Source organism: Amblyomma maculatum, chromosome 11 (assembly GCF_055883805.1).
Source record: "Amblyomma maculatum isolate TAMU_Amacu chromosome 11, ASM5588380v1, whole genome shotgun sequence".
Taxonomy (NCBI): Eukaryota; Metazoa; Arthropoda; class Arachnida; order Ixodida; family Ixodidae; genus Amblyomma; species Amblyomma maculatum.
Window position 1 is genome coordinate 44,022,775 of NC_139354.1, and position 16,964 is coordinate 44,039,738.

At 45.4% G+C, this 16,964-nt stretch overlaps 1 protein-coding gene across 1 annotated transcript; it reads right to left on the reverse strand.

Annotated features, from left to right (window-relative positions):
• Positions 1-1,159: 1,159 nt before the first annotated feature.
• Positions 1,160-9,135, reverse strand: LOC146173687 (uncharacterized). Its single transcript, XM_084583996.1, has 3 exons — positions 8,731-9,135; positions 8,022-8,130; positions 1,160-6,548 (listed from the first exon to the last, which is right to left on the reverse strand). The coding sequence occupies exons 1-3, from the start codon at positions 9,012-9,014 to the stop codon at positions 5,631-5,633; spliced, it is 1,311 nt and encodes a 436-aa protein (XP_084440122.1). The 5' UTR covers positions 9,015-9,135; the 3' UTR covers positions 1,160-5,630.
• Between the last annotated feature and the right edge of the window lie 7,829 nt (positions 9,136-16,964).

Sequence of the window (16,964 nt, forward strand, 5' to 3'; positions counted from 1 at the left end):
TGGCCCGATTAAACTGTTAGCGGGGATAATTAGTTGGGATAGTTTTACACAGGATGAACAGGAAGAGACCTTTTTTGCTATAGTGAGGATATAAGCACAAATGTACGCCACTGCATTTAAATGCAGAAGATTTGATGAAATATACCCAAAACTAGTGTACAAGAAGTTTCTGTAGCAGACACTGACAAAAGCAAGCATGTCAAGCACAGAATTAACGGCCTTACATTCACATTTCCTTGAACTAACCCAACATTTCGAGCAAAACGTCGTTACACATGCATTTTGAATGCACCCATCACTTTCTTCTCGGACCTATTTTTTCAAAGATAAGCTTTGCCAGCTCATTGTTATTTCAATGAAGTAACACATCACCTAAATTAAAAATGCACCTATGTTTCATGAAACCAGTATGAGTTGAGTACAGATCAAATAAGAAATAAGCACTTCATCAGTGGCCATAATTAGTAACGCCAGGACGAAAAAAATTTAGTGGACTCAATCAAATTAATTAGCTATCGTGCGAGCAACAAGTCACAGAATAGAGCTCACACAATACGGCCCTGTGACCCCATGTTAACACACCTAAACTAAAACAAAAAAAAATTTCATCAGTGCAGCAAATTTATCTCGTTTCATATTAGCAGTACAGAAGCCTCTTGCGCAAGAAAAGCCTGAGTATGTCCATCGCAGTGGTACAGTTTGAGTGAGAAAGTGATAACGGATGCGAGTTTCCTATCTGCCGACACTGAGCTACATATCACGTCAAGCATGTCACGTAACTGATGCTGGATGGATTACACAATGCCTGTTGCATAGCTCATGCCATGATATCGAGTAGGTGCCTTGCAAAAACACTGCAACACTCTTCCGGACAATAAAACCCTTTGCAGGTTGTGAATGAAAGAGAAAAACAAATTCCTGTACGTTGGATCAGCTTCAGGTGCGTTTCGGCAATGCAAAACGTTAGAATGCTAGCAAAAGCATTCGCTGCAGAGGCGTTGCCTATTTTTCGTTACTCAAATCACTAACTGCAATGCAAATCTAGTCAACCATTGGTAACCACTTTGCCATAACTGCAATGCGACGGAGCATGAATTTGTTCAGTCCCTTTCTTTTATTGCATCTAAACCCAGAAAGCCCCCTCCCCCCCACCCTTTAGTTCAAGGAGGAGGTCTGATACAAGGTGAACAGGACAAGATTCTTACTCTTTCTCTAACTGTCCTGTGCTGTGTCTGACTTAAATGATAATTTTTTTCGTCTACTTGAAAAAACTGTTGTTCTTCATTTCCAACAAAACCTTCCAAGCTTCTGGTAAAGCACAACATGGGACAATGAAACAAGGCAGGGGACAAATAAACATTCATTTTCACGCGGACAGTGCTCAGCCTTCCCAACAAGACTTGCAACTAAGACTTCCAAGGTCTATGTTAGAAACGAGTCAATGAACAACAAACGGTCAGTCTACTGTGTTGTGTCACATACATCCAAACTAAGGTTTATCGTCACCTGGCTCAAAGGTACTAGGTGTTTTTAAACTCATAAGAATACTGCCTTCAAATAAATAAACTTATTGGCAGCGACATGTGGCAACAGTCGTTCTTTACTGCTTGTCCCATCAATGCACTTTCCAAACATAATAACACTACAAAATGCTAGCTTTGGTGTAAATGCATTAAAAAAGAATTGCACACAATCCCTTCAATATATAAATTTCTAAAGCAAAGCATATGGCAACAAAGGCTTTAAAGCATGGCACGTCAGCACATTTTTCTTCAACAGATAAAAACAATGCTAAAAAATAGCTTTGGTGTAAATGAATCCTAACAAAAACTGCGCACAATCTTACTGATGACATACGAGAACACATGGCTGACTCAATAACCAACAGCGATAGTCTGTAGATCCTTGGAAAATCTCCACAGTAAAGGACGTTTCACTGTCCTATATAATGATGTTCATGAAAGGGGACATTAGAATGAAACTTCAGACAAGCCGTATCTAAAAACAAGAATATATGCATGATGTACACGACAACATTGTGGCACCCAAGAGTTGGCAGGTCATATCAGGAGTAAAAAGAGGCTTCATGCAAAACCTAAAAAATTGGCGCTACAGTAAAAGACACTACAACACTAGCCTCGCGTTAAAGGACACTAAGGCAAAACTAAAGTATAAAACAATCAAGATTAAAAATGAAAACGTTTCATGATGATATGAACACATACAGTCACCTTGCATGAATATATACTACCCAGACTGATTTCATAAGATACATTAAGCCCTTTAGCAAAGCCTAGGGAAAAAAAGCTTTGTAATAAATAACACATCAAGAAACTGGTACAACGCATTTAGATCTCAAAAAGAGCATATTTGATAACAACACACGTAACAATAAAGTGCTTACCCACAAGTGGTCAGATTATAGGATTTCCATTTCAGTGTATTTCATACTTTATCGAAAAAAAAATCTCTACCCCATCCTCATGATGGCTAAATTTCACAAGGGAAAAAGTGAGCAATGCATCAAAATCTGAAAACTGTGTATCTTTGGTAACGGCTTGAGTACTGACTTAGAGCTTTTTCTACCTACCCCAACAAAGCAAACACAGGAACGAAAATAATGACCAGTACAAAGTTTCAATGCAATGGTAAAATCAAACCGAAACAACATATCTTTGGTGATGGCTTCAATACTGACACGTTGCTCTCTGACTTATATTAATAAAATAAGCAAAATAGAAACAAAATGACTACTATAGACCTTCTCGGCAATTCGTTGCTGGGCATGGCCACAATCGCTGGAGTGCGTTTTGCCCTCGGCGCCAGCACGGTGGAAGCCTCAGCGGAACCATTTTTTCTAAGGTCAAGAGAGGAGGCATTTCCAAACATACCTCCCACAATAAAAAAGTGTATACAGAAGATAAGGTTTCAAATCAATGGTAGAATCAGACCAAGTCCAATGCAAACTTTCTCGCACATTCATTTGTGCTTTTCTTGAGCATATCAGCTTCCCTCTCACGTAAATGGGGAGAACGCACCTGTCAGCAGGCACAGGTATAGAAGCTCTCTCACTTCCATAGACAATGTTTGTAGAATCATGAACACTGGTCTGAAAACGAAAATAACCAGCCCCCCTCACCGTGTGGTGAGGGTGGTTGATCTGTCTAGCTGGTGCCTAGTTGGCATTGTGGGACAGAGACAAGACATAGTTATAAATGATTTGTTAAACCCACTTTCTACTAGCAAGAAGTGCCAATGTTTAAAGAACATCAGAGCTATACGCAATACATAAAGGTAAAGAACACAGTGGGATAAAGAGATGCGAAATGAAGACACAGCAAAAGAAGTCAATTTGCCTTCATCTCATCGTGAGAAAAGAAATGTTCTTTTCTTCGGATGCTTTGAATATCTTGTTTTCATGTGTTCTTTTCCTTTGTATACTGCCATCAACTCAGTCCTGATGCAAACAAGATGGACTCAACATGCAAAAATAGCATGTGAAATTTCATAAATTACAACTGCAAGTAGTACTTGGCCACGTCTAGCTGCCTCTTTGCACCTTCCCCCACTTTTCGCAATCGCATAACGTACACAGAAGAAAACGTAACAAACGTAACAAATATGTACACTGAAAGTGTAAACTGAAACATGAAAGCTGCACACACCAGAATCTTCGTGGTTTCTTACAACAGCAAAACGGACTATTATTCTTACGGACAAATTGTCAGGCCACGGTTACATAAGCATCCTTCAAGGTCATTTGAGCTTTCACCAGCTCTAGCCATGATAAGTTTCAAATGCTTTCTGTACTGAATCAGCCAAATGAAGCAGCCAATACAACTCAAGTTAATGAATGTGAATAAGGCAGCCACTAACTGAATGACTGCAGAGGTTGCATTGCAGATAAAAACTAATCGCTACCAAGCACATATGGTTACTCATGTAGCTGCAATAATTAGCATTCTTTTACATCCAAACCAAATCCTTCCCGCATTTTTTTTTTTTTTTTTCAGCTGTGATTCCAGACACCCAATAGCATGACTCGCACATCAGCTGAAATACTTATCACTCAGTCATCACTGGTAAGAAATGTGACACGATACAGAGTAGTAATTACAGGCTTCCAAGTTTCCTGAACATGTCAATACCCCTATAAAATCTATTGGAACTTTCCTGCACATGATGAGACCTCAATGAGACACATCGGAAGTCTCCTGTGTTATCAAGACCCTAATGACATACATATTAATTTTCCCGCATGTCAAGGCTACACTGACATACAAGGTGACAAGTTTTGTTAAAACGAACTACAAATTCAATCAGTCTCAGGTGTCTCTTTTCTCAGCAGCTTCAAGGTAACATCTTTTGGACCAAACTTTCTTTTCTTTTCAGCTGATTCTACTCAAATGAAAAAGGCCACTATAGATACCAGTAAGATGTCATGATGTCGCCGCAAGATGTTCAACACATACACTGTGACAGAGCATGTTGCGATTGCAATATCAAACAACTACATCACATGTTAGATCAGCAAACAATTAAACAAACAACATTGGTTATTTTGACAAGGAAGATCACTGTAGATACCAAAAAATAAAGATAAAACCAGATATATATATATTCTTTTTAATATAGAACCGGACGGTTCAACTTGCTTTCCAAATATAACTTCTGTTGCGCTTGCCATTTTTCCGACTTCTAAACTGTCCTATGTGCTCAGCAGTGATCTAACATAAGTCATAAGCTTCAGCTATGCACATAATCATACACACATCATTACTTTAATTAGCATGAACTGAGAGAAAACTATTAACCAGATTTACAAACTTCCAAATGGTGACGGAACATGTGACTCACAACACACATGATGCTTAATGTGCTAACCAACAGTGAAGAAACCTGTGCAGCATGTTGAAGACTATGCAGGCAGTCCAGTTTGTAGCAGAGAATGAAAACGTTGATGCCAGCAGGAATAAGTTGTATCACTGCTTTCTCGTGTGTCCTCCAGGGTTGCCGGTTCCCAATGCGATTTGCAGGATCCCGTGTGGGAGGCTTAGCTGCAGATTCAGTTTGTAGACGAGAAACTGCTGATCCTAGTGACGAAGCCATGCAGAGTGGAGCAACCCAATGTGTGGCACCGTGAGTGCTGAGTCAAGAAATTAAAAATTTACAAATGTTCACAACACATGACGCTCAAGTGAATAAGACATAACAAACTACACTCCCGATAACACCAATAAATTAAGGTAGCCTATCAGCTCTCAATGCAACCAGTGCAATGCAAAAAATATGCCCTCATCTGACATCACGTAGCTCGTGGGTTGTGGCAATAAAAAAGAAATGGCACTCCTCGAAGTTGGTTCTGAGATGCTTGAAACATCTTTCTAGGCAATAAAAAAAAAGCCAGACATGATGTAGTTACGACAGCGGAGCTGGGCCACAGAGCTTGGCAACACGGCAGACACGAGCATGGGGAAGGGTGACTAGTCTGTGGGCACAATTTCTCCCTTTTCACATACTCTCCACACATGACAGCACGCACAAAAATGCTTGGGTTCATGAGAATTGGATGGTACCATAGAAAAAGACAGCATGGTGGCTTAAAGTGCACAAACACCTACGGGACATGACTATAGACGTTGAAACCTCCACTCGATACGATGGCCGCCCTTGCAGACGGACGCGACCAGGAGCGAACCGTCCTTCTGGCTCTCGCTCCGCATCTCCAGGGACCTGGCGCCGCACTGACTGCAAAACCGTGTCAGTGCTTCAATGTCCGACCGTCCAACCACATAACGTTCCGCAGCGGACGTCTCGCTGTTGGTCTTCTTGTCCGTGACGGAGCCGCGGTCACCATTCAACACCGCTTTGAGCGCCTGAAGAACTACGCCGGAGTTCGTACCACCGTTAAAACTATCATGCGGAACACACCTGTGACCCAAGGACCAATCAGAGGCGTTGTTGTGGCTGCAGCCAGGACTGATCGAGGTAAGCCGAAGACTCGGGCCGCAGTTCAGGCCATCACTGTCTTTGGCATCCAAGGGGCAGGGCTCAAAGCACTTGTCCTCATCATACTGCAGAATGCACTCTGGTTCTAGATAGACATCGCAGTCACTGCAATCGCCACTATCCGTTGGCTCTTCTTTCACAGTGCTGGGGCTTTGCTCGTCAACCTGACTGAGGTTGGTACCAGGCTGGAAGACAATGGCGGGGTGAGGTCCTGGAACGCTACCGCCGCCACCAGAACTGTTCTTTGGCACGAAGAAGAGATTCTGGAAAGTCAGCGATGATGGCTGTGGGGAGCTGAGTAGCTGGAAGAGGACAGGGTCTTTGGGGAGCGTGCCATCGGATGGGATAGGGAGCGTGACTTGCCGCTGACAGTCCTTGGAGGAGGTGATGGTGGTGATGACGCTGGTAGTGGCCTTGGGCTTTGAGACAAGAAGAGGTGTTGACTGCGATGATGCAGGCGGAGGTGAAGATGTGCCCGAATCCTTCGCACTCTTCGGCCAGTAGTGGCGGGTGCGGCTTCGTGACAGAACGGCATCTTGCTGCACAGCAAAGAAGCAGGCAGTTTTGAGAATAACTGAGCACCTTAACATACAAAAATAAATGCAAATTATTTACATGCATGAACAGCGTGCATGAAGCCTTCATGCAACAACTAATGCTGCATTTTTAACTAGAGCGCTCTCCGATGCTTCCTCGTCTTAGAAGTGAATGCGTTCGGCTGCAGCGGTTGAAGATTAGTAAAAATTACTGATGACTGGAGCTCAACATTCTCTACTCGCAGTGCCGCAGTTCATGAAAATGCAGACGAGGATGCCATACCTTCACCAATGCTCAGTTTTGTAGAAAGAACATTTGTGTTAATATTCTTCCACTGCAGCTATACACTTATATGATTTTGCAACATCTTTAATCATTGTATACTAACCCCAACTATTAACATACATATGCTAACAAACTGTGATTTCCACACAGTGTACACCAAGAACTTCTTCAAGGTAAAACATTATAAATGTTTTCTCCCTTTCACATGCGTTTGAAAATTAACAAGACATTCACACTACGTCAATATTTGCAATGAAATCATGGCTTACCTAGGTCTTAGTAATGTTGGATATTTTGAAATTACCTTCCACCATTAGCATAACAGCGCGAAACAATGGTGTTCCTTTCAAATCATGTTAGACTGCTCTAAACTCCTTCCTTTTCCTTGGCAGCTTAAGAAACAGAATAATTCAGTTCACTGCACCAGCTATATATACAAAAAAATTATTAACCAATTACCAAACCATGCTGCAAATAATTCTGATTGCCACTCTTCCCTATATTATTCACGTAACAAGTGGCAGCACGTATGCTCACTGTTTGAGCCCGATGCCGCTATGTGTCACAATGTATGAGATGGTAGCATGTGGAAATAAATAAAATAAATAAAATGTCCTCACTTGTGAAGCCAACAATAAACATAACAATAAATCCAAGTTGCAATGCCTTTTTATCAAGAAAAGAGAACTGTACAAAAAGACGTATATGAGCATGTGGAAACTAGTTCTTGTAAACACGTATGCTTAAATAGCATTTAAAACAATGCTGCTTCCACTGCAAGAGGATGCTGAATTGGGAAAGTGGACTGGCTGCGTAGTTGGAACTTGGCGCCTAAAACATGATAAATGGTAAGAAAAAAGCATACAGGAGCACTACGTTCCGCCTGAATTATCGAAGAATTTTGTAACAGAACCGGAAGATTGAGTAATGGTGTAACTACAAAAGGACTTATGAAATACACACACAAACTATCCAGAGCTATAGTTAGCACTTCAGACCAGCTTACCAAAACATTTTGCAATGGACCTGCAACAGTTTGCTCCAACAAGCCACCACACATATAGCACAAAGTGGTATTGCTTCTATTCACTGGCTGACTTTTGCTAAAGAAGCATACATCAACCACTTGTGTCCATTCATACAAAATACACATAACACCTCCAGAAGAAGGAGGTCTAAAGTTGGCATACCTCAGTCGTCCCGTGGTTATGAGACGAGTTGAAGTCCTTGATGTAAAGCTTTTGTCCGTCCCTTGTGCAGCGTATCTTTATGTGAAACGGGCAGTTGATCTGACGTGAGCTGGAAAATGAATGACGAAGTTCGATCGTACATCCAGCCAGATCAGTCAAAACCAATTGCACGCGCCATGCACAAATGACGCAAACACTTTCGGAGCGACGGGTCGTTAGCAACTTGGGGACGTTACGCGGCATCGGATGTTCTAAATATAAAATGCGACCGCTAAAATTAAGAACCGGTCAAGTGTAAACAATGCGGAGGTCACGACACGGACACATGTGAAGATCCCACCACACAAAACCTAACTACACGTCGCTAGCCATTCTACAACTAAAGACGCCGGTGTAAATTAATTACGCTTAGCTGGAGGCGACAGGTCAGAGCACTCGGGCTTAATTTTCGTTTCTTCAAGTACCGCACTCGGGGTTTCGAAAACGCGGCACGTCTGGCGATCGAAGCGGTGGCAACGGTGTGCTGCTTGAATCACCGACTATGAAACCCGACACCACTCTCGAACGTAAGGAATGTTTTACGCCGGAAGCGCAACGCGGCATCCCTTTAGCTCCCCCGGAATCCGAAAGGTACCGCCGCGCCGTCCCTGCCGGTGCAGTTATCAGCTGATCCGCGCGCTATCAACGGTAAGGCCTCGCCAGAGCTCACCTCGATTGTTCAACCCGGCCGTAGTGACGGGATGTGGTGACGGCAGTAGCATTGCCCCGCGACTGAAACTTGCGCCCGCCGCGGACGCAGGCGTAGTAGATTTCGGCAAACTTGAGCTCGGGGTTGTAGCCATCCGTGGAGCGCACTTGAGCCGCTTGGATCTTGCGCGAACTGCGAATGTAGAGCTGTACCGAGTTGCGAAGCTGGAACGATTGGATGCGTCGGTGCAGCTCGGTGAACGAGGTAAATTCTTCGCCAACGAAGAAGGTAACGTCGGCGGCCATCTTTTTTCACGTAAACTCTCCCGGCGGCGTCAACACCACCAGAGCGGTCGCTGAAGCGTTTTTTTGCTCGCATCCCCCCCTCTGCTGGCCCCCACGTCTAGGCTTGAACCCGCCCTTCCGAACCCTCCGTTTTCGTCGCACACACGCGCCCCGCGACGTCGACTCGTTTTAGCCCTTTAATTGGTCACTGGCAGTCACGTGGGCCTGTTACGTAATCCTTCTGCGTGCGAACAGACCAATGGACGAACAGATTCTGCTCTTCGCCCAGGGCTCGGACTCCGCGAGCACGGAGTCGTTACAGCAAGCAGTGCAAAGCGTTTGCATTCTAATCGCGTCCGTCTTGCACAAGTTTGTTCTTTTGTTGTTGTCCACTGTTGCTTGCGGCTTTCTGTGAGACCGTGCTTATTCGCGAACTCAATTCTTAGTTTCGGATGCAAACGCCTTGCATCCCCATCTCTACAAAAGGGATTAAGCTCAGGTGCGCGACGTAAAAACGAAACCGAAACGGAATAGGATGTATTCAACCATCAACTAACAAAGAAGCGCTTGGAGGTTCAATTAAAGCGTGCTCTGTCGTCTGACGCGGCCCTGTTCAATCGATTGATGTCGGGACCGCGTTCCTTTCGTTTTGCTTGTTTATTGTTTATCTGTTTATCGTGTGCAGTAGCAACGTCTAAAGCGCGTTCAAATTGACGGAGCTCTAGCCCTCTGTATGCTGATTACTGGAAAATTCGCTGGAAATGTCCTTTTCTTTTTTTCTTTTTATTTCTATGGTTTAACGATGCAAGCTTAGCCTGCATACTCTGAAGTGTTTTTGTCGGTTGCTGGCTGCTCAGCCACCGATTTGATCAGATTAGACGGCATCAGTTTTGATTCTTCACATCCTATCCTCAATTGCGCGAGTATGCGGAAAGTAAGAAATGAAGAATGAACTATATAATTTAGGCCAATTTACTAGGTAACACTGCAGTGCTCGTTAACTGTAGAGAGCGTTTAAACCGGACAAATTATTCTAAAAAAAAATTCTAAGTTCTGCAAAAAGAAAAAAAAATCTTCACAGGTTTGATTGGCAGTTTTATCAGGAAAAACATTCTGGATTACCCCGTGATCAATTCACTATCCCATAAGTTGCATGGCAACTAAAAGCTTACGCCCATATGTCCTCAACTGCCCTCGCCCATGGAGGATTTTTAGCAGAACGCTAAACTGTAGCTAAACGGGCACCTCCTCCTGTGCAAGCGCAGTCGCGCAGGGTTCAGGGCGGACTCCGACTGACTCTTTCAGGTGATGCAAAAAGCGCGCGAAATTCGGACTATTTAAAATGTGTGCACTGGTGCACTATAGTGGAACGGCATTGTTAAAGTTCACTTTGTTGTGCACCGAAGGGTGTACCAGATGAACCCGGTATAGTACGGTAGTTGTCCTAGGGACCACCTTTGCATGTGCCTCACGCTGCCTTCTCTTCGGGTGGAGGCCTCCCCTCGGCGCCGTGACATAACGCGCATCGATTAAAACTTAGCGCTCCTTATATTTTAATCATGATTTAGCTGGATATTATGAAGGATTATGGTGCAATATCTGTCAGGCAAAATTAGCAATATCTGCGTTTAACACGCTAATCGTTAAGCAGCATATTTTGATTATGCCTTTACGCATTATGACGCCATATTCACATAAACTCGCGCAGGAAATTTCAAGCGTAACGCATGGAATGAAAGTGACTAAAACACGGCATATAATGCGAAAATAGTTTACTTAAATTCAGGTAAAGAAAATTTATAGAGTAGTCTTTATCCCAATGGAGATACGCACCGTGTCACACGGCAGTCCTGTAGGAAAGGAAGTTTAAGGAAGTTCCAAGCGTAAGGAGTTCCAATCATCTCCCTCGAGCAGGTAAAGGGAGTACTTTGGTTTCCCATGAGCTTTATGCAGGTTTTAAAAGAAGTACTTATGCATTAATTTTGCGTTTGTAACTAATTTTAATACTGTAGCACAACGCAGAGCATGGAAAAAAGGAAATGCACTAATATCCAAACACACGCAAAAATTTTGCAAACACATTAATGTGGCCAGCAGAAAGGACAAACCCACTATGCTAGTAAAAGTAACAGCTCATTCCTTTCATATGCATATGAAGGTCCTTTCATATGCATATGCATATATATTTTAAATTCAATTTAAACTGTTGAAAAGAAAGCAGCTAAAAATTACTTTACATGTTTCCCAACATGATTATTTTATATGCATACACAAAACGAACAGCGCCTAATGGGACCCTAACAGCGTCTTTGAAGAGCTCGTTTTTAGCCGTGTGACACGGCGACAACTCCTCCGGGGCTGAACTTCCTGCGTGGTCCTTTATGGAAAAGAAGTTCGAGGGAATTGGGACTTGCCCGTGGGAGCGGATCCACAGAATCCAACCCGAAGCGGAAACAGCGTGACAGGAGACACTTCTCCGGATTTGACCTTTCTTAGCCAAAGAAGCCACATGGTGTAACACTCAAGAGAATCCTGGCAGTGACCATCACATCATCGAAACTGTGGTGGAACGAGGACCGCGAGGACTCAAAGGCAAGAAGGCTACACTAGTCGAGTGGGAAACCTTCAAGGAAATCAGAAGCCTAATAGAAAGCGGAGAAATAATAAAGTCAGAAGAGTGGGCAACAGCGCTTCGTGCAAATGTTAAAGAAGCAACCGGTGCCCGAAGAAGCAGGTCTGGAGGAAGTAGTCAGCCGTCTTAATTCTGCACTTATGGCAAGCCAAAAAGGGATTGGAGAAGAAGCTAAAGCAACAAATATGGAACAGGACCGTACGCCGCAGACTGGCCCGACTCAACAAAGAAATAGAAGAATTATGCATTTCAGCTATATCGACAAAATTGGGAATCAACATGCAATAGCATGGGAAGATCAATAGGACGCGAAAACCTGGCAGCTACTACGCTAGCTTTTGGATCCGGAAGGTTGCAAGTCAGCACAGAAGCAAAACATTCAAAAATTAATCCAATGCCTACGATGCAACAGAAAAGGAGCTCCTTGAAGAAATGCAGGCACGCTATGTGGGAACTCCTATCCCTGAAGCACTCCCAGACTACCACGGACCGCCAAACCTGGACCTGGGTAGACCCATAGGAACATTTCAGGGCTGTAATTGCTCTCTTTAAAGCAAAATCATCAGCGGGGCCAGATGGAGTGAGCAACAAAATGTTGCGAAATCTGGACGACGACTCAATCGCTGCCCTCACAAGATACGTGCAAGATTGCTGGCAACCAGGATGACTTCCGACTATATAAAAAACAGCGCAGATCATCATGATACCCAAAGCTGGAAAAAAGTTGCAGATCGAAAATCTAAAACCAATTTCTTTGACATCGTGCGTGGAGAAACTCATAGAACACGTCATCCTGACAAGAATAACAGATATACATGGAAGACAACGGGCTCTACCCAAACTCTATGCTTGGCTTCAGACCTGGTCTGTCGACCCAGGATATTATATATGCTGCAAATCCAGCATCAGACCATTGAAGGGCATACTAAAGACACGCGAGTTATCCTGGGTCTGGGCTTAGCAAAGGCCTTCTTTAACGTCAAACATAAAGCAATCCTTGAAAACCTACAAAACCTCAGCGTAGGTGAAAAAACTTACAACTACGTAAGGGACTTTCTCTCAAAGCGAGAAGCAACACTATAAATTGGAGAGCAAAAGTCGGGCAAATTTACGCCGGGTAGCAGAGGAACACCTAGGGCTCAGTCCTCTCTTCCCTGCTCTTCAATGTTGCTCTCATTAAGCTTCCATCAAAGCTCTTATTAAGCTTCCATCAAAGCTAGAAGAAATTGAGGGGCTTAACCACAGCCTGTACGCGGACGACATCACACTCTGGACCACAGGAGGTTGTGATGGATAAATTGAAGGCATCCTTCAGGCAGCTGTGAAAACTGTTGAAAAATACCTAACCCCTAGAAGCCTGAAATGTTCTCCCGAAAAGTCCGAGATGCTCGTGTACCAGCCACCACGCAGCAGATTGGACAAAGAACAACCGAGAATCGAACTGAAGGCAGACGGAGTGGACAAGATTAGGATCCTGTGGCTGCAGGAAAATGGTCGTCACGGAGAAGCTATAAAGGGACTCAAAAGCTGCGCTCAACAAGCGATGCTTCTAATTATAGACGCATCGCAAATCGCAAGTCGGGCATCAGAGAAGCAAAAAGACTTGTATATGCGTTTATCATCAAGGTCGCCTACGCAGTCCCATACTTACACCTTGCCAACTGCGAGAAGGCTAAGATTGAAGCAATCACCAGGAAGATCATAAAAGAGGCCTTGGTCTCCCCATCAGTACGTCTACGAATCAGCTAATGAATCTGGGGGTGCACAATACACTGGCAGAGGTGATAGAGGTTAACCAAATCTCCCAATACGAAAAACTGGCAAAGACCTGGACGGGAAGCCAAAGGGACCAGAAGATGTATGTCCCGATGGAAGTCAGGAAGCGACTAAAAATCCCCCCGCTGTCACGAAACATGCATCCAGAGCATAACCAAGAAAGGAAGGAAGAAAAGACTGCAGAAGATATATAAAGGAAGGCAGGAAGGGGTCTATGTCGACGCTGCCGAGTATGAGGGCAGACATGTTATTTATTTATTTTATTTCAAAATACTGCAGGCCAATATTTTGGCCCAGGCAGAAACTCATAGAATAGAAAAATCTAAGAATAAGCGGCCCGGTTATGATGAGCTTAGATATCACACGGCAGAAGAGATGGCGATTGACCTTGCAATAGCAGGGACAATGGCTACTACAATAATAAGTGATTTGAAAACAGCAATATGCAATTTTCTCAAGGGAGGGTCTCTCCACAGGCAGAAAGGATACTGAAAACAGATCAGGATGACAGAATAATTCGTCTAATATGGGCACCAGCCCACTCCCAGATTCAGGGAAATGAGGGAGCTCATAAGCTTGCCCGTGGTCTCACCTTCCGGGTAGGCTCTGACCCTCAGTACGCTCTTAGCAGGGACAGGCTAGTCAGCCATAAGTGATTGCTGAGCACTATCGGCTAAACAGGGTAGTATACCCACCGGCAGATAGGACACAAAATAAGATCCAAGAAGGCATTTGGATCGAGGCGCTTACAATTAAACAAGGACTTTTCCGAATCCACCTACCCTAAGTCAGTGGTACCCGGAACAATTCTTGGATAGGTGCAAGCATTGTCAGGATAAGGCAGATCTGGTACATATATGGACGTGTCCAAAAATAAAATCTATAAATGAACAGACAAAAACTGAAGCATTTTGAGGGACTCTACTGTTGAGCTCACACCCTGAAACTCAGGTGTAATTCGACAGGCCGAAAACGCCGCCCGGGTCCAAGGGCTCCAGGCCGTCTTGTAGGCGGACAGGTTGATGCTTATCCTGTAGATTCAAGTTTTACCACTACTACATCTTCTACAAAGTAGCAAGTCCGCTGAAGTGGGGTTCGAACCCGAAATACAGAGCCTTCCTTTCCTATAAACCAGATATGGTTTATAGGTGAGGCCCTGTGTATACTGTGACGACGGGGTTAAAGGGCCACGGTCCACCCTCCGGTCGAAAATATTTTCTTTCCCGGTGACTACGAGGCTTCGTCCCCGAAACGCAAAGCAGCAAAATTCCTGAAGAGTAGAATTAGTAGTGCAGTTACAGCCACCGCATTCAACCTATCCTGCCTTACGTTTCTATCCTCCCGTCCCATCGCAGAGGGTTTTCAGTCTCCTGCCTGACCAGCCTCCGCCATGCATCCGCAAGGCAAATTCTCTTTCCGTACTCCTCCGCGTTTGTCGGGAGGCGTGATGTCAGCAGGAAAGCTTTAGGAACGGCGCAGCACACAGAACGATCTCGGAGCGGGGACACCGCGTGTGCGGCAGTGAAACGGCGAGGGAGAAGCGCGCAGCGAGCGGCTCACACAATTAGTGGTGTCCGCCTACCCTTCACCCGTCAGTCAGGGACGGACCGGTTGATGCCGCGCGCATGTCGTATAGCTAGGTATACGTGCTGAGTAACAACCCAGGATCGGCGGCCACAGTAAAGAAGAGGGAAACTGGCTTCCGAAGGACATTATGAGAACATTGTATTTTTACCGCTTTCTGGCGCCTGTATCGCTGTACTATTTTTCAGAGACTATCTCCGATTTGTATTAAAATGCCATACCCTGGTCAGTGGCCCTTTAATATGCCCGTCTGCTGTTCGGGAGTACCCGCCGGTGTCGTCTCTACCACCGGCTGCTGCATTTTGATAAATTCTAGGCATCTATGTGCTGTGCGATGTCAGTGCATATTAATCCCCAGGTGGCCGAAACTACTCCGCAGCCGTACACTACGGCACCTCTTTCTCTCTTTCCGCCTCCACTCCCACCTTCCTCTCTTCCCCTACGTCGCGGTTCAGGGATTCAGGTGTCCGCAGATATTACGCCTTTCCTTTCCTGTAAGTAGCCATCGCACTGGCCATCGCGGATCCCCGCACCAAAACTATTCTAAGCGACTCAAAAAGTGCCGTTCAAAATTTCGCCAAAAATTCTGTAAGCGCACTCGCGGCGCGAATTCTGCGCAACCGATCTCTCAATCACAACATCAATCTCGTATGGGTTCCGGCTCACGCGGGTAACTCCGGAAACGAAGGGGTCGACCGTCTAGCCCGAGGCTTAACCAACCGTGAGACGGGAGATCTATCGGGAACGGACGCGCCTGTCGAGCCACCGCGCACCTACGCGGAGGTAACAAACTTTTATCGCGAGCTAAGATGCACGTACCCCGCCCCCCACCCCGACCTCGACCGGGCGCAAGCCACGACACTCAGACGCCTACAAACAAAGGCCATTCTGAGCCCCTACCGATTATCGTTAATTGCGAACGGAGAATTCAACCCTGCATGCCGGCACTGCGGTGACGGGATGCAGGCCACTCAAGACCATATACTGTGGGAATGCGCCAGCAATCCCCCTCCAAAGACACTCTTGCCAGCTCCCTCAGCGGAGGAATGGGACAAGCTGTTGGCAAGCCCAAGAAAAACTACGCAACTGGCCCTCGTCACGCGAGCTCAAGAGGTCGCTCCCGACTGGAGGCCACCCTAGACTCGCCCCAGCCCGAAATAATTCCTTTCATTTCGTGGCAATAAAAGTTGTTACCACCACCACCAACCAATTTATTATTATATATATATACGTGGTGGTGGTGGAGAAAACATTTATTCAGTGCGAATGATATGCAAGGAGGTATGCTTGGCGCGGAGCACTAGGTAAAGTCTCTGGTCAGGGAGCATTTTTAGGCACCTCATTGGCGGTTGCCGCCCCACAGACGGTGCTCGCAGTGGGGGGAGATGTCTGAGACCTATCACGTGAGGTGGGTCAGCCATAAGAACCCATCCCTAACCAGAGAGAACTGGGAGGCGACATTGTACGGCTGCTGCACCCTCGAGGCCCAAAAGGCCTTAACCCGTGGCCTTAACGCAGCGCGCTCGGGCGGCGGCAAACACCAATAGGGTGCCTGTCTCCCACCTAGTGATTGCAAAGGTATGACTTTCCAGGCAAGGACGCAAGAGACTCGCGATTTGTGGCGCGCTCGCTCCCCACGCTCCCTCCGCGCCTTTTCTTCGCCGGCGCAGGGCACTACCACGGCCGCTCGATGGGAGCACCTGCGCTTCCATCGAGCGGCCGTGGCACTACACCGGCGTAGGCCGTACGCCGTGCCTAACATCCTGCAACATCTTTCTAACCGGGGAAGGAGGAGGAGGAGGGGGGGGGGGGGGGGGGCTACCTGCGCTATGTTTGTATTGCATCTTTTACATGCTACTAGTTCACTTGTCTGCTGTCTATCGCCGTTCTCTTTGTATAGCTTCGACGAATGATATTTTACCATACGCGTGCACAGACCTTTCTGAAGTGGGGCAGGAACAAAGTTCAACATTGGCGCC

Bases quoted from the DNA above. Each gene is read 5' to 3' on its own strand.
- LOC146173687 (XM_084583996.1), bottom strand. From the start codon at position 9,014: ATGGCCGCCGACGTTACCTTCTTCGTTGGCGAAGAATTTACCTCGTTC. The intron at 8,131-8,730 runs GTGAGCTCTGGC...TTCATTTTCCAG, and splicing joins GGCCGGGTTGAACAATCGAG to CTCACGTCAGATCAACTGCC. The intron at 6,549-8,021 runs GTATGCCAACTT...TTTGCTGTGCAG, and splicing joins ATAACCACGGGACGACTGAG to CAAGATGCCGTTCTGTCACG.